Here is an 18,240-nt window from a genome sequence, read left to right as displayed (position 1 = left end):
TACTGCAACAAGTGTAGTAGGGACGCAGAATTAATCAAAATACATCGAAATCGCAATATTCAAATCGCAAGAACCCCAATATTTTGTATATTTAGTTGTTAAAATACCATTTTGAAAGAAGTACTGTGACGCTGCAGCGATATCTTGACCTACTACAGACTTACTGAAGCAGACTTCATGAAGTCATATTCATGAAGACATATGAAGACATATTTTTCAATGATAATAAAGATGAGAAATTGATCAAAATATGCACCTCTTTTGTGAAGAAACATGTCTACCCCATTTTGGGTTTCACCTCAAATTTTAATAACAAAAATATATGTTATTGTTTTTCAGAGTTTATTCCTTGCATGGACAAACTCTTCGATGAATCCATCCTGATCGGCTCTGGCTACACCGCACGAGAGACTCTGAGGTGAGTTTTATACCATCATTTTCAATAGTGTCTGTATCTCTCTCTTTCTCTCTCTTGTGGTTGATTTCTCAGCCAGGTGCATGGTAAGTGTCCTAGCATATTAATCAGGCGTTTCTCTGTACGGCTGAGGTTTTCAGGGAAGCTAACTCGGCGCCTGCAGCAGATCTCAATGTCAATTTGTCACGTACACCTGCATCTCCGGAGGGCGTGCTGACATCCCTCCTCAGGTCGATTTCAAAGCCTTGTTGACCCTCTTCAGATGCCAAACTGGCTCACCTCATCAACAAAATAGCTGTCATTTCACATTAGTGCTGAATTGGAAACAAGGCAGTTGGCAGGACTATTAGTGTCAGTGATTAGCTCCCTTTCTCCCCTTTCTCCTCCACATCTCCCTCGCAGTTAGTTGCATCCCAGAGCTGCTTTCCATATCTGTCAAACCTTTTCCTGGCTTATCCTTTCCTAAAACTAGTTTTTTAGAAAATGTCAGGTCACTAGAGCCGGCTGTTCGGTTTCTACTACTATTAAGTCATAAAATATAATTAAAAAGAATATATATTCTGCTCATTTTTAGGTTCATATTTGCATTTAGTGTCTCTACTGGGACATGTTATCATGCTTTAATGTTCAAAAAGGTCTATTTTTCTCAAACTGCCTTTGCTGCAAGGTTCAAGGTTCTGTATTGTCAAACTAACATAGCTACAGAGTAATTATGTCGTTGAAAATCTTATGTCACAGGCTTCTCCAACAGTGCAACACAATAATACAGATAAGCAGACAATATTAACCAATATTAAAATATACTATATTAAAAGTAATACAAAAAGAAAAATGGTTTAAAAAAAAAAAAAAGTGAGAGTAGTAGTGAGAGTGAGCACCTCTTTTCACCCTCTGTCTGAAACCAGAGCCGAATCTGCTCTGATTGGTTAGCTGGCCTGCTCTGTTGTGATTGGTCAACCGATTGGAGATGTCCCGCCCCATAGCCACGTACAATGTATTGGAGCATCAGCCAATAGAAGTGCGTTTGGCTGTTACATAGGAACTTAAGGATTTGAGCCTTTGCAGACCATTTATAGGCACACAAACCAATATAACACACTGGAGCAAAGGGACATAATACCTTTGAATTGTGCTCCACGTGTCATAGTTACATGATTCCCTTTCTTTTCAGACCCCTGGCCTACAGCACCCTGGCAGACCTGGTGCATCACGTCCGTCAGAACTTGCCCCTGACAGATTTATCCCTAGCCGTGCAGCTCTTTGCCAAGAACATTGATGACGAGTCCCTTCCCAGCAACATCCAGACCATGTCCTGCAAGCTGCTGCTCAACCTGGTGGACTGCATCCGCTCTAAGTCAGAGCAGGAGAACGGCAATGGGCGGGACATCCTGATGAGGATGCTGGAGGTACGCAACACAGAGCATATCAATGATGCATATTACATATACTTTAAAGGGGACCTATCATGCAAAATCCACCTTTTCCATGTCTTTTCTACATCAACATGTGTCCCCTCTTCTTCATGTCTCTTCTACATCAACATGTGTCCCCTCTGTGTAAAGAGATTCTGAAAGTTTCAGGCAAAAAGATTCTCTCACTTTTTGTCCTGATCCATTTATATAAAAACCTGTCTGAAAATGAGCCGATCAGATTTTGGCCACTTTATGATGTCATAACGATTTTTTGGCTTGTGTAACCATTAGCCAATCAGCAACCAAGGTACCCCCCCCCCCCCCAACCACCTTATCACCTGAATCTCCTCCTAGAGCACCATTGTGTTCTTTGTAACCAAATCTCTCTCAGAGGGGCGTGGGGAGGGGCTCCTTATTTTCATCTAAAGTAACAGACAGAGAATCAGCACTTTTGAAACAGGGCTGAAACAGAGGGGATTATGGGATGCTGCAATGATCTGTTTGGTGTTTCAGCCAATCAGAGACAGGCTCTGTATATATCTGAGACCTGTGATATATTGATGAAAAACAGTATAATAGGGGACCTTTAATAAAGACATGTTGAGTCACTTTTTCACTTCCTGTCTCCTCAGGTCTTTGTGCTGAAGTTCCACACCATCGCACGCTACCAGCTGGTCTCCATCTTCAAAAAGTGCAAGCCCCAGTCAGAGATGGGTGTGGTCGAACCAGGAGTGTTACCTGGTGTACCGGCCACACCCACTCCATCCACCACTCCGGCCATTTTACCTCCTCCCGCTCCTCCCACACCCGTGGCTGCGGCGCCTCAACCTCCATCAACGTCCTTAGACAGAGCTGGTGAGAAGGAAGACAAGCAGACGTTCCAGGTGTCCGACTGCCGCAGCTTAGTGAAGACTCTGGTGTGCGGAGTGAAGACGATCACCTGGGGCATCACGTCCTGCAAAGCTCCAGGAGGTGAGAGGACACGGATACATTAGGCATTGGGCATGGCATACAAATGCATATCTATCTTAAATTGTTTGAAATGTACCCACATCAGTGTTTCCGCCAGACCAGGGCTGACGGCAAGACGCCCCCCCTGGCGGAAACGCTGACCTACATGCACTCTCTAACGTCTGTCTTTTTAAAATCTTCTTTTTCCAGAGGCTCAATTCATTCCTAACAAGCAGCTTCAGCCGAAGGAGACCCAGATCTACATTAAGCTGGTGAAATACGCCATGCAGGCCCTGGACATCTACCAGGTACAGCCAATGAATTGTGACTTTACCATCTCTAACTTTTATTTGTGCAATGACAAAATAGTTGTCTCGTATCGAAATTCTTCACATGTAAGTTCAGGAAGACAGGGCTCTGGTAATTACAGTGATTTCATTCCAGCAACATCCCAGTCTAACAGCGGTCATGTTTTTCCCTCTCCAGGTTCAGGTTGCCAACAACCAGCAGACGTACATCAGGGTGGCAAACTGTCAGACTGTTCGCATGAAGGAGGAGAAAGAAGTCCTGGAGCATTTTGCCGGAGTCTTCACCATGATGAACCCTCTCACATTCAAGGAGATCTTTCAGACCACTGTGCCCTACATGGTGGAGAGGATCTCCAAGAACTATGCACTGCAGGTACGTGATGTCTTGCACACAAACAAGAAATGGGGTGCTTTTTTTATTAAACAAGAAATTATCCATTGTGCTCATATTATATTTCTTGTTTTCTGTTGTTTCCCAGATTGTGGCAAATTCGTTCCTGGCCAACCTGTCAACGTCGGCTCTGTTTGCCACCATCCTCGTGGAGTATCTTCTCGAGAGACTACCAGAGATGGGCTCTAACGTCGAGCTCTCAAATCTTTACCTCAAGCTTTTCAAACTGGTATTTGGCTCAGTGTCACTGTTTGCTGCTGAGAATGAGCAAATGCTAAAGGTAGGAGGATTTATTGGGTCTTATTTTCCAAGGCTGTGTCATTTTTTGTGACTCTTCACTAATATTAAACTGTCCCTGTTTCTTCAGCCACACCTCCACAAGATCGTGAACAGCTCCATGGAGCTCGCCCAATCAGCTAAGGAACCCTACAACTACTTCCTGCTTCTCCGAGCTCTCTTCCGCTCCATTGGTGGAGGCAGCCATGATCTTCTCTACCAGGAGTTCCTACCGCTTCTACCTAACCTGCTGCAAGGTAACGCCTCGCATGCTCTGAATGAAACACGAGTTGTATTTGATGAGTGTTGAAGACGTACGTACGCCCCTCCATTAATACCTTCTCCTCGCCTAATTAATCCTTAATCCTTTCCATGCCATTAGGTCTGAACATGCTGCAGAGTGGGCTTCACAAGCAGCACATGAAGGATCTGTTTGTGGAGTTGTGTCTGACGGTGCCGGTGCGTCTGAGCTCCTTGCTGCCGTACTTACCGATGCTGATGGACCCGCTGGTGTCGGCTCTCAACGGCTCTCAGACTCTGGTCAGCCAGGGCCTCCGCACCCTGGAGCTGTGTGTGGACAACCTGCAGCCCGACTTCCTGTACGACCACATCCAGCCCGTCAGAGCCGAGCTCATGCAGGTGGGGGGGGTGTTCCTATGATCCTAATGTCCAATGCAAATATTTCTAAGCTGCCTGGCCTGACACTGATTTTATAGTAGCCCTGTGAGCTTTTTGAAGACATTATGGCAATCTTCTTTCTAAGTCTTATCTCAATGTTTCCTCTACGGTGTTGATCAAAGTACATCCTGTGGCGAGTAAAACACAGAAAATACCTGTCTATGCTGCCCCAGAATGCCTCGTTGGAGATTTCTATTTTTCCATTGTATGGTCACATCACTCCACCAATCCGTGGAGCTCCTCACACATACACACACTCTCTCAGTGGCAAAACTGTGATCCGCTGGGGGGGGGGGTGCTAGTGGACTGTGTGCGCCGCTTTTGGGGGTGCGGGTGCTAGTGGAGCCTCGCAGATGGGGGTGCTACAGCCCCCTTTAAAAGTAGGTGGAAACATTGTTTTCGGCGAGGATACACTTTTCAAGACTCTTGCATATGCTGACGTGCACCACTACTTTCTCTTATAAATATGGCTAAAAGCATTTATGTAGTCCCTGTGTTCCTCCAGGTTAGTTATCATTTCTCCATGGAAAAGGAACATATATTGTATTATTTCACCTGTTCTCACGGATGACAGAAAGGTAACTTAACACACTTGTCACACTTCTTCAGAGAAACTTCTGAAGGTTATCCTTGCAAAAAATTTTTTTTTCAAGAGTTAAGTCAACATAGAAGACAAAACAACTTTTAGATCAGTATTAAAATATAAATCACCAGCTCTTTTTTCTCACTTGTCTCTAAGGGTCCTCATTGATTTATATCGACTCATTAGAGCAGTCACTTAAAGGCCCTTGGCATACCTGCCCTCTAGTGGTAAACAGTGGATATTACAATATTTCCAGACATACACACAACCAGGATCAATCACACACACCACTTAACAACAATACTGCTGAACTGTGATGTGTGATTCATTACTGCAATGACAAGTCCTGTGCGACTTATAAGCTCTCCCTGCTTTGTGTTGACTTTATTGTGGTGTAGATTATCACATTACATCACATGTTACTTGTTAGACGCAAAGCGATCTTACATACTCAATACTGTGGACAATCCCCACAGGAGCAATTTGAGGTGAAGTGTCTTTCCCAGGGACAGACCGACATGCTGACTGCAGTGGGGTTTGAACCTGTGCTCCCCTGATCCGATCACCAACGCCCTAGTCCACTGCGCCACATGCCTCCCCGTAGATGTAGTCTTTCATGACTGTAGACATTGATTCCCTGTTTTAAATAGTTTACCCCCTTATTCTGTTTCCTATCAACACTGAGGCTTTTAACTCCTCTCCTTCTCCTCCTGTGCTGCAGGCGTTGTGGCGTACCCTTCGTAACCCGGCTGAGAGCATCTCTCACGTGGCCTACCGGGTGTTGGGAAAGTTCGGTGGCAGCAACCGGAAGATGCTGAAGGAGTCTCAGAGGCTGCATTACGTGGTGACCGAGGTCCAGGGGCCGAGCATCAAGGCAGAATTCACCGACTGCAAGGCGTCCATACAGCTCCCCATGGAGAAGGTAAGACCACCCTCTCAGTTATAACTAACTAATCAATCCAAAGAGTCTGTCTTCCCCCTTTTAACCATTCTATTTCAGCTCGACAAAAAGGAATTAAATGTAAAATAGCTAGATACTCTTCATTATTGTGCTCCATTGAGAGCAATACATCCTTGTCAGGAGTTTGCGCTCGTGTGTGAGAGTGAGTAGATGTGTGTGTCCTCTAGGTAATTAAATTCATCTCCTGTTTCTCCTCCTCATCCCCAGTCAGTAATCATCAATCTAGTGTGGGCCACCATGACAGCATTATTTACTCTCACTAATGGCTGCTCCTTCTTTCTGGCTATCCATCTGTGTGTTCGCCATCATCATCCTGGGCAAAGGCATCACACTCACACACACACACACACTCACACTCACACTCACACTCACACTCACACTCACACTCACACTCACACTCACTGCTCATGCTGAAGGCTTGAATCTCTAGGCTTATGATTCAGCCATATGGATAGTTGGCACATTGAGGGAGAGATGGTTTAATGTGCTGTAAGGTGAACGGAGAGATCAAATAACTGATTTGGAAAACTTGAATCTCTTTAGGGTAGCACAAGTAAAACACTGGATTTCAAGCAGCATACTTTACTTTTAAAGGGGACCTATCATGCAAAATGCACTTTTGTACGTCTTTTATACATGAATATGTGTCCCCGGTGTTCCAGGGAACTCACCAAGTGTCAGAAAACACAACCCTCTCTATTTTCCTCCATACCCAAATCTCTAAAAAAAGGGGCTGCAACGGATCTGATAAAAACTGATCCAGATTTGAACACTGTCCTGACGTCAGGACGGTGGCGCTACGGATATTGGGCCAACTCCACCAATCAGGAGGAGACAGCCACGGCCATTGCCGTTCGAAAGCGCTGGAGACGCTGTAGTACATATGCCAGGCCAGTAGGTGGTGGTGTTCTCACTGAATCTGCCCTTGCAGAGCAGAGCTAAAAAAAAAAGTGCAAATTGAGCGAAATGAGGCATGGCTAAAATGCATGATCTGTTTGGTATTTTGAAAACAGAAACGTATAAATATACCTTATATAGGTATGGCCCTACAATATATCATTTAAATATACCATGATAGGTCCACTTTAAATTCACATCTAAGTACGAGTAATAGAGTACTATTCATAGCCTTAGTCCTGACAGAAATATCCTAAAACACTGACAGGTCTACAACTTAATTCTGCTCTGCCCTTATCTCTCCCCTCACCCTCCCTCTCCTCTCCTCTCCGATACTCATCATCTTCTCCCCTCCGCTCTGAGTGGCATTAATTAGCTCATTTTCTCCCTTTTTAAGTGCCTGTGTGGGCTTGTCAAGCCATAATGTGGAAATCATAATGACCTTTGCTTGGCCAGATGGCGCCCTGTGTTACTTCCTTCAAATGAATCAGATATATAGCCGTGAATCGCAATTTAATTCCCCTATGAATCATATGGATTTTTTGACATTTTGCTACATGGGAACTCGTCGCTTCAGAATAATAAAATGGTTTGTCTTGTATGTTTCTTTCAAGGCGATAGAGACGGCTCTGGACTGTCTGAAGAGCGCCAACACGGAGCCGTACTACAGACGCCAGGCCTGGGAGGTCATCAAGTGTTTCCTGGTGGCCATGACCAGTCTGGACGACAACAAGCACGCCCTCTACCAGCTCCTCTCTCATCCCAAGTAAGTAAAACATCTGTCCTCTGACTGTGGCATGTGTCTGGATTGTTTGGTTATTGTGGTATTTGCAATAACCATACGGTATGTGGGGAATATCCACATTTTTATGGGCAGCCTCCTGAGCCATATAGTATTTGTCACCACATGTAAAGCAATGATGTCATTGGTAACTTTAAGGCGATAACGCAATAGACGGAAGCTTTTCTGGTGCTGAATACACGAACAGTTCAAATAGACACATGCATTTGCAATACAGGTGTAGGTGCACACATGCCTTGCTCAAGGGCACCTCTACAACAACCAGTCCACAGTCCATATTAGTTAGGTCTGATTGGGACTTGAACCGGTGTCTTGGCACCGGTTACAAAGCCAAGTCCCTACAGACTCAGCTACTAGCTATATAACGTTAATTTAAACAGTACCGTGCAAACAGAAGCACTGCTTGGATGCAAAATCCATTTATTTTGATTATAAACGTGTGCCAGTTTGTTATTGTGTAGTTTTAATGAATTATTCAAGCTAGATTTGAGATGTGTCAAATATATTTGAAGGCACGTCCTTTGCAGTGCATTTATCAACATACATTCAGTGGAAATTGCACTTCACAATTCGCAGAAGAAGATCGTATGTATCTGATCCCCTCTTTAACCTTTACTTGATTCATCTTGACCTTGAGATATATCCCCGCCAACTGCTCACTCCCCCACACCAGTATATCGTCACACCCCCACCCCCACCCCTCCACCTGCTGACGTGCCCCTCTTTCAGCCTCTCACGTCACGTCTTCACCTCTTTCCCCACCGCACACTTCCTCATCAATTCCTTCTCAGAGTTGCTAATTACACCCCCCCCCCCCCCCCCCCCCCCCCCCCCCCCCCCCCCCTCTGGCAGGCACAGACACATACATGAAGAGACCAACAGGAGAAAGGGGGGGGTTGGTTGTTGGCTGGTTTGTCACATTACCATCATTGATCCCCGGGCAGGGGGTTAATTGACTTTCCGCTGTCTGTTGATGCTTCACCATGGCCCTTACACTCTCCTGTCATTACGCACTGACACACACACATGAACATGAATGGGTCCGTGTGCACATTTCTGCGGGGATAATGAAGTGTGTCAGTTATGATCAGGAGGCCTGCCCCTTCCTCTGCTACCATCTTTCCATTTGCAGCGTCCTATTTCTATCTTTTGAAAGATGTTGTCTCCCTTTTCTCTCTCTCTCTGCCTCCCTTAATCTTCTTTACCAATCTCTGCTTCAGTTTGTGGTCACTCAGTATTTAGAATTTCAGTTTTAAAAGGAAAAATAACACAAATCATGAAATGCCATCTGTCTGACATCCTGTCAAAGTAGAGGGCGGCTCTACTTTCTCTGACCCACCAGCCTCTTCCCTCTCCTCTCACCTCACCCTTCCCTCACTTCCACTTCTTCTCCCTCCTCCTTCAAAGAGCAGGTCTTTTAAATGGCAATAATGAAATGAAGCGATCCATCAGGTCTGCCCCTGGCGTGTGGCATTATAAAACACAAGCTCAAGCATGGAGAAAACAGCTGCTCAATCACACCAAGGCCCTGTTGCCTTCAGCTGCAGTAAATAACACAAATACCAACGGGGGGACAAAGAGGGAGGAAGAGGAAAGGAGCTAAGGAAAGGAAATATATTAAGGACAAAGATAGAGTTCAGTGTTTCCCACAGAATTTGATTCTATTTGTGGGGGCACCGCACCCCCCCCGGCAAGAAAAGCCAAAGGCCCCTTAACCTATTCGGGTGGACCACGCATCCACCCCCCCTGAAAATAAGAAAATACATGCGAGTTCATGGCTACTGTAGACAACGTTCTTGTTGCTCTGGGTTGCTTTGTTAATGAGTGAGACACACCGGAGGATCTGTGGGGTTTATTCTCCCAAAAATATAATTTACAATTTAGGCATTTAGCAGACGCCTTATTCCAAAGCGACTTACAATGACCAATTACAGGGACATTCTCCCTGGAGTAACTGAGGGCTAAGTGCCTTACTCAAGGGCACACTAGTAGTGGTGTTCCAGGCGGGATTTGAACTCGCAACCTTCCGATCATCAGCCCACCTCACTATTCTGCATATCATGTATTTATTTTGCTATGTATATAAATGTCATGTTCTTAAATGTTGTATGTGAGGGACTACGGATGGAAACTAGCTCAAAGCTAAAATCCGGCATGTTTACGTTTTTAAAGCATTATTTGTTTTAAATGTTCATCAATGTGCACTGTCCCTCTTCAAATAAACGATTAAATGAAAAATGAAAATAAAAAATATAAATATATGTATATATCTTTTTTTATGAGACCCATTTGTGGCGGACAATATTTAATTGTGGCTGCCCGCCACACATAAATCAATGTATGGGAAACACTGGAGTTAGAGGTTTAGGGGCTGCAGACCAGAGGTGGAAGAAGTAAATATGTAAAATAAATGAAGTGGACTAAAGGGTATAACATTTCACCTACAATATGCAGTGAATTAAAGAAGTAGAAAGTAGAATACTCAAGCAAAGTACAAGTATCTACATTTTTTACTTAATCACCGTACTAGAGTATATGTACTTGGTGAGTTCCCTGGAACACCGGGGACACATATTCATGTATAAAAGACGTACAAAAGTGCATTTTGCATGATAGGTCCCCTTTTAAAGAAAGTCAAATTTCCACATAGTATAGTTCCCTTCTTAATATGTAATCCTCTTATTCATTGTGTCTTTTGTCCCCTGTTTAGCTTCGCTGATAAGTGGATCCCCAATGTCATCATCTCTCACCGCTACAAAGCTCAGGACACGCCGGCCCGCAGGACTTTTGAGCAGGCTCTGACGGGGGCGTTCATGTCAGCCGTGATAAAGGACCTGAGGCCCAGCGCGCTGCCGTTCGTCGCCAGCCTGATCCGCCATTACACCATGGTGGCCGTGGCCCAGCAGTGTGGTGAGGGGCCGCTGCTCTTTCTGCTCTGCAGCTAATATTAGCTCTCTGTTTTAGCATTAGGTGTTCAGTCCCAGCTGCACGGGAATATCAGTCACTTACTAAATGTGTCCTCTGGTTAAGATAAGATATACTTTATTGATCCCACATTGGGACATTGGGCATGTTGAAACACATCATTTGGAAAATAAAATTAGTAGAAAATAAACAATCATAAAGTATAAACATCTCGAAATAGAAAATAAATCTCAAAATAGAAAATAAAACCGAGCTAAAATTGTAAAATAAATACAAGTTGACCGTGAAAGATACAAATCTTTTTCAATTTGTATTAGCAGAAAATAATATTTTATTAAATACTTTTTTTTTTTTAGGACGATCTGTACTAAACAAGAATTTAAAATTAAGTTTACAGAATACCATTTGTAAAACCGGGACTTAATCACCATACTTTTAGATATTTTCACATTTATTGCCTTTACCAAATATTGTGCAGAGCAATTTACATCCATATATTTCAGTATACTCATCATTAATTTCCACTTGTCCTCCCCCCGTGACCCCAGGTCCGTTCCTGCTGCCGAGCTACCAGCTGGGCAGCCAGCCGAGCACCGCCATGTTCCACAGCGAGGAGAACGGCTCCAAGGGCATGGACCCGCTGGTTCTGATCGACGCCATCGCCATCTGCATGGCCTACGAGGAGAAGGAGCTGTGTAAGATCGGAGAGGTGGCCCTGGCCGTCATCTTCGACGTGGCCAGCATCATCCTCGGCTCCAAGGAGAGGGTACGTCACCGGGAGGAGGGGGAGAGGGGGGGGGGTTCAGTAGTCTGTCAATGTAGTAAAGACATTAGCACTTATGCTTAAACATGCTATCAACTAAGCTATTATTATATATATCATTACACAGCATTTTTTTTTACAGTATTTCATTTTAAATGCAGTTTTTATCTAATCTTGAACCATTTTCCATGTATATATTTTACTTATTTCTGCATTTTACTTGCACCACTGTGCCTCTTGCTCCATATTCTTGCTGTGTTTTATGTGTGATGTTGTATAGCTGGAGGAGACTTTAGATTTTCCTTGCCAACAACTACTGTGTAGCCATTGTGCACATGACAACAAGCCTTTAACTCTTTGAATCAACTGTTTTGCAACTATGGTAAACCAAATAGCCATTAATATAACACCTGAAATTATTATTATTATTTCAATCTTTTACTAGATCAACCCTCTAAAAATATTTTTTGTAACAAATTGATTACTTTTGTTCACATATTGAAGTTTGAGGTGAACTTCTGATACTCTATTGACAGAATTAAGATTTCGATTTTTGACATTTTCTAACTATTCTTGGACATTTCGATCTATGTATTCATATTTGATATTCCTAAGATGAGAATCAGTTTATCACCCTGTCCTCTCCTCTTCTTCAGGCGTGCCAGCTGCCCTTGTTCTCCTACATTGTGGAGCGTCTGTGCGCCTGCTGCTATGAGCAGGCCTGGTACGCCAAGCTGGGCGGCGTGGTGTCCATCAAGTTCCTGATGGAGAGACTGCCTCTGATCTGGGTCCTGCAGAACCAGCTCACCTTCCTCAAGGCTCTGCTCTTCGTCATGATGGACCTCACGGGAGAGGTGAGAGGAAATGACTGAAATGTCTAATATTCAGCAAATGTTTTACCTTTGTACTCGCACAATGTTTAACACAGGTGGAATTTAACAGCGTTCCTATTTTGTAGCACCACCATACTCTCACTTTATGGCATTTAACTTACCAATCTATTGATTTTCACCCCAAGGTGTCAAACGGAGCAGTAGCCATGGCTAAGACGACCCTGGAGCAGCTGCTGGTGCGCTGTGCGACTCCACTGAAGGATGAGGAGAAGACTGAGGAGCTGCTGGCCGCCCAGGACAAGTCCTTCCATATGGTGACTCATGACCTGGTGCGAGAGGTCACCTCCCCAAACTCCACCGTCAGGAAGCAGGCCATGCACTCCCTGCAGGTGCTGGCTCAGGTTACCGGCAAGAGTGTGACTGTCATCATGGAACCACACAAAGAGGTGAAACCAAGGACTACAGTTTCTCTAAAACTACATGTAAATGCTGTGCTAGATATAAAAACAGCTGTGAAATGATCTTCAACACAAAATGGGCTACAGTTAGGGAATGTGTTGGATCACTGATACATTCTGAAATCTCTCTAATTGTTTTCTTGGGATGTCCTTTATTCTTCAGGTGTTGCAAGACATGGTTCCCCCGAAGAAGCACCTGCTCCGCCACCAGCCTGCCAACGCTCAGATCGGCCTGATGGAGGGCAACACCTTCTGCACCACCCTGCAGCCCCGCCTCTTCACCATGGACCTCAATGTCATGGAGCACAAGGTCTTCTACACAGAGGTATGAAACATGTTTTTACATCATGTATGAGAGTTCATATCAAAGTATGGTTTTATTGTCTCGTGCTTTTACATTTGTTTATTTGTCCTATCGGTTTTGTCTAAATGTATTTATGCTACTTTTTATATATTTATTGATGTACAGCACTTTGGTCAACTCTGTTGTTTTAAATGTGCTATATAAATAAAGTTGGATTGGATGTTAATACAATCTATTTTTCTTTCTCACACATTTGTTTAAAAGTTCCGTTTTTTTATGGTTATTTAAACAAAGCTATTTGCCTTATTTAGAACAATGCAAAGGCACCCTAGGCCTAGATTTAAGATATTTTATATAACCGTTTTGCAAACATTGGACTCAATCAAGCTAACATCTGAAATCACTAGTTTCAGCGCCCTGATGTTTGACCTCTGACCTTAATGTTTCTCTTGTCTCCTTCCAGCTGTTGAACCTGTGTGAGGCAGAGGATGCTGCTCTGATGAAGCTTCCCTGTTATAAGAGCCTCCCCTCCCTGGTTCCCCTGCGCATCGCCGCTCTCAGTGAGTACTTCCTGCTCGACCTGGATATTCGTCCTTTGTGTTGATGGTCATCTTGTGTGTTAGTTGCAAACTATTCTGGACGAATATAAATCCTTAAATGTTGAAAACTGTCCATAATTAAAGCCAACTAAAATCCTCAACCTGGAAAACTAATACGACGAATTAGAGTCTGTTTTGATATTTATCGCTGACCATTTTTTTTATTTGTATCTTGTTTGTAAATAAGTTAACCCTTAGATGCACGAGTGACGGACCCTACACTCTTCCATAAGTGGGTCAAAAAGGACCCGTATTAGAATAATATGTGTTTTTATGCCATTTTTGTCATTTTGGTTAAGAGAAATCACTTGTATAATATTTAGTATTATATTTTGGTTCACACTAGAAATATTTAATTGTTCACTATTTAGACATTTTTACATTTTGAAAAGAAAACGAAATTCCATCAAATGCATGCAGGTCATTTTTGACCCACTTATGGAAGCATGGGGTAGTAATACAAAAACTACAATTTCTTAAAATGTAAATAAAAAATTTGAATGGCATGATATCCAAAACATGTTTTTTAAGGAATAGCTGGAATATGAAATGATAAAAAAAAGTAATTTCAAAGATACTTGAAGAAAACCACCTCACCGGGTCAAAAAAGACCCACTTATGCATCCAAGGGTTTTAACAACCATAGTAAAACAGTTTTATTGATTTACTCAATTGTCCTTTAATGAATGTATCTTTTCTTCCTGTTTAGACGCCCTTGCAGCTTGTAATTACCTGCCACAGTCCAGAGAGAAGATCATTGCCGCCCTGTTTAAAGCCCTCAACTCCACTAACAATGAACTGCAGGAAGCAGGGGAGGCGTGCATGAGGAAGGTCAGTGCAACACCTGATTGTTCTTGGGTAATAATACTACATTACATCATTATTTTAAGGCAATGTTTTCAATAATCTCTACCACATGTTGCAAGATGTCACCTGTCACTTGATTTCTTTCCTATCTGAGCGTCTTACATCAGTTCTTTGAAAACATTGATTTGGAATTTATTTCAAGACCGTATTGATTACTCAGAAAGCTCAGAGCTGTGTAACATCACTCACTTCAACAGCAACTCCCTCTGAGCGAAAAAGACAGACGTGACCTTTCTTAATCTGGATTAAATACCGTGCCCTTAAGCTTTGAAGCGATCCACCTCAAAATCAAACCAGGGAATTTGTTGGCACCTTTTAAATATTTTCTAAAAATGCACCCGTCACCCTTATGCTTCCCCTCTTAATTCATCTACTTATTATTTTATTCTTTCAACTGTATAACTCATGTCATTTGAGGCCCTTTGTTAAACCTCCCCTCACTCCATTCCCCCGCCCAGTTATCTTCACACAGACCTCCCTCCGCTTTATCATACCCTCCATGAACCGCTCGCGCCTATATTCATCAAAACATCCATTCGATCCATCCATCCACCTCCAGCTCTTTGTCCCCTTTTCTTTCCATTTCTGTGTCCTTCATTTTCTTTCTTTAGCACCATCACTCCTTTTCACTATCCTGCTATTTTTTATTTATTTTTTTGGCTAGCCATTCTCTAGCTCTCTCCATTCTCTCATCTCTGCCCTGCTAGTACTAATGAGCGTTGCCATGGCCGGATCGATACAGGATGGAGTGTTTGTTCTCAGCACTGAGAGGAAAATGAATGTGGCTGCCATGCATCATTCCCTCCTGTGTCTGTGTGTGTGTGTGTGTGTGTGTGTGTGTGTGAGGGTGTATGTGCGTCATCAGTGTTTGCTGTTAGCATGTGTGCTTGTTTATGACTGGTCATGCCCTCATTTGAGTGGCCTTAGTTCCTTAATGGAGACACAAGGGGTAGCGAGCAGTTCATGGGGCTGGAAAACCTGACAAGGCCAGGTCTAATGTGGAAAAAATATGAGGTGTGTCAGGGAAATGAAAATGATTAGGGTTTTAAACTATTTTTTTATGAAAGTTTGACGGCATCACAGCGAGGCACACGTTTGTGAACGTTTTAATAACAAAATTGGTGAATCGTTAAAAAAGACATTATATAGAGTTATAGTAAATTATCTTGTGGTCTGTTTATGTGCTTGTATGACATTTGTTTTCTGTGTTTGTTTCATTTTCTGTTTTGTTGTATTATAATTTCCGCCCCTGTACATAACTTTAAGAACTTGGAATATTTCTGTATTTTTTTTACATTTTAAAACTTTTTTATCATACAGTTTGTTGTTATTTTGCCAAAAGATAACTGAAAAACTCACGAAGCGGCTATTTATTTAATTAGTTATGATAAGCTGTTCTACCCCCCGATTAACTTTGTCTTCTCGTACCTTGACTGTATATACAAATGTTGAATTATTTCAATTATTATTGAAAGAAACAAATGTAGCTGACAAGCTCCATCTTGGATTTTTTTTTGTTGCCAAACTGTATTTCTAGAGTGTTACACAACTTTATTTAAACATCTTTCTAATTGCACCTAATGTTCCCTGTGTTTTATCTCAGTTCCTGGAGGGCGCGACCATCGAGGTGGATCAGATCCACACTCACATGCGCCCCCTGCTGATGATGCTGGGGGATTACCGCAGCCTGACGCTCAACGTGGTGAACCGCCTCACCTCCGTCACACGCCTCTTCCCAAACTCGTTCAACGACAAGTTCTGTGATCAGATGATGGTGAGGAACTCAGACCTCCTCATCCAACAACTTCAACTTAAAAACACCTGATCGCACAGTTGGGAAATTAGTGTGGCATCGAAAACGAAATCCTTTAAGTGTGGCGGTGTTTGTGCTAGGCTAACAACTTTAGATTTTAGGGTGTCTGACACAGAATTTGGATTATTGTGCAGATTTAACTAAATACAGTCAATTTAAAGTATGTGTGTAAGACACAGTGTATATATGTTTGAAATTCAAACACTTTTGTAGCATATTTGAATATTGTTGCTAGTAGTTCAACTGGTATGCTACTTGCAGATTTGATTCTTATTATTTATCCTTTTTTCCTTGAATCTTTTGAGTGAATATTCCGTCCTTGTTAGTCCCTTATTCTTTCTATTAAGCAGAAGTGCACACACACATAATTCACCATCACACACTCTCATTATTATCTCTCTGTGTCTCTCATAGCAACACCTGAGGAAGTGGATGGAGGTGGTGGTAATAACACACAAGGGAGGCCAGCGCAGCGATGGCAGTGTAAGTATAAAACACACACATGCACACCTGACAACACTGAGACTTTTTAATGCAAATGTGAAATTCAACTCCTGCGTTTCCTCCATTTACTTTAGTAGAAATCTTTTTATATTCTGTAGCAGCATCTGTCCACTTACACTTCTTTTGTTCAGTTAAATGTCCAAACACACACTGGAGGGAGCAGAGAAATGTCCCCTTATACACACAAATCCACAGTCACATGTAGTGAACACCTCCTCTCTGTGGCCTCCTCCCTGATGAATTGTGAGTGGCCATATTACAATCAATGATTAATTAGGCGCCAGGCAGGCGGTGGTGGGCCCAGCGCTGCGTCTCCTCATTATCTCCCCGACAGATAACCTTGTAAAGGCAGAGAAAAGGTGAGAGAGAAAGAGGGGGAGTGAGTCAAAAAAAACAAAACAGCTGCCTCTCCCTCACAGATTATTTTTTTTCCCCCTCCCTTCTCTTTATGCAAGTTCATCCTGTCCGGTCGCAAAATGGTGTTTAATTAGATGCAAATTGGCCCTTTTGTCTTTCCCTCCCTCCAAACCGGTGGTCTTTGTGCGTGTTGGCAGCGACAATAAAGCCCGGGTCGGGGGGGGTCAATTAAGCTGATGAAGACAGAAAGTGAGGAGGGGAAATAGAGAAGGCTTTAAGAGGAGGGTCTGAAGACATGTGGGCATGAAAGCAGGAGTTTTTCCCTATGTTCCTTTTTCCTCCAAATGCCATCGATTCAGACAATCCAATATGGCCCCTGCCCCGATATTCCCCAGAGAAAAAGTTCTCATAAAGGTTGCCGCTGTGTGTCCATTCACTTCATTATCACCCTGTCTAATCTACTCACACAAAAATACACACATACTGCTCTGCTGACTCTGACCATTGTCTCTCGTTCCGGTACAGCCTGCGTTGGAGGGCGTTGAGGTGAGATGTGACCCGGTGTTGCGCCCCCTGTTGGTGACTCTCTTTCAGTGATTGTTTTTTTAGTCAAACCAATAGTAGTAGTGGTGCTGTTGGAGTTTCCCTGCATCTCGTTGTCCCTTGTTTGTCTTTAGAAATGTCATCTCAGCCTCTCATTTTGTTTTAGAAATGTCCAACCCTCCACGTTTCCCTTTGCACCTTTTTAAGATATCGCTAATATAAGATTTAAGGAAATTCTCATGTCCCTTATTATTTGTTTGAATTTAATCCAGGAGCTCATGCAAAGTGTTCTGTGGGAAGTAAACCAAACACAGGTTGCATTTTCTGACTAAGATTGTCTCTCCACAGTTGGCTGTCAATCAAGAAATGATGTCCCTGTCTACTTCCTTCATGCTTCCAAAAAATTCACCTACTCCTTTCTTTCCTCTGTTCTTTCTCTCTGACTCTTTCTCCAGGAGATGAAGATCTGTTCGGCCATCATTAACCTTTTCCACCTGATCCCAGCGGCGCCTCAGACTCTGGTGAAGCCTCTGCTGGAGGTGGTCATGAAGACAGAGAGGGCCATGCTCATCGAGGTAGGACACCAGTATTATCATGGTT

General features: G+C 43.1%; 1 protein-coding gene across 2 annotated transcripts in view; it reads left to right on the top strand.

Moving 5' to 3' along the window:
• Positions 1-18,240, top strand: part of trrap (transformation/transcription domain-associated protein) — a 109,273-nt gene that overhangs the window by 9,517 nt on the left and 81,516 nt on the right. The window contains exons 13-33 of one of the 2 annotated variants that reach the window (XM_034119319.1): positions 340-418; positions 1,587-1,821; positions 2,460-2,799; positions 2,989-3,086; positions 3,265-3,459; positions 3,566-3,757; positions 3,845-4,010; positions 4,136-4,392; positions 5,736-5,936; positions 7,487-7,638; positions 10,385-10,584; positions 11,148-11,365; positions 12,019-12,216; positions 12,381-12,641; positions 12,817-12,978; positions 13,421-13,517; positions 14,266-14,414; positions 16,027-16,197; positions 16,651-16,719; positions 17,623-17,643; positions 18,096-18,215. In XM_034119319.1, coding sequence (XP_033975210.1) covers positions 340-418; positions 1,587-1,821; positions 2,460-2,799; positions 2,989-3,086; positions 3,265-3,459; positions 3,566-3,757; positions 3,845-4,010; positions 4,136-4,392; positions 5,736-5,936; positions 7,487-7,638; positions 10,385-10,584; positions 11,148-11,365; positions 12,019-12,216; positions 12,381-12,641; positions 12,817-12,978; positions 13,421-13,517; positions 14,266-14,414; positions 16,027-16,197; positions 16,651-16,719; positions 17,623-17,643; positions 18,096-18,215 — 3,581 coding nt within the window. The remainder of the gene's footprint in view (positions 1-339; positions 419-1,586; positions 1,822-2,459; positions 2,800-2,988; positions 3,087-3,264; positions 3,460-3,565; positions 3,758-3,844; positions 4,011-4,135; positions 4,393-5,735; positions 5,937-7,486; positions 7,639-10,384; positions 10,585-11,147; positions 11,366-12,018; positions 12,217-12,380; positions 12,642-12,816; positions 12,979-13,420; positions 13,518-14,265; positions 14,415-16,026; positions 16,198-16,650; positions 16,720-17,622; positions 17,644-18,095; positions 18,216-18,240) is intronic. The other variant, XM_034119320.1, reaches the window with a different exon arrangement.

This window comes from Trematomus bernacchii, unplaced genomic scaffold (assembly GCF_902827165.1).
Source record: "Trematomus bernacchii unplaced genomic scaffold, fTreBer1.1, whole genome shotgun sequence".
In the NCBI taxonomy this organism is placed as follows: domain Eukaryota; kingdom Metazoa; phylum Chordata; class Actinopteri; order Perciformes; family Nototheniidae; genus Trematomus; species Trematomus bernacchii.
This window is presented reverse-complemented; position numbering and strand designations above follow the sequence as displayed.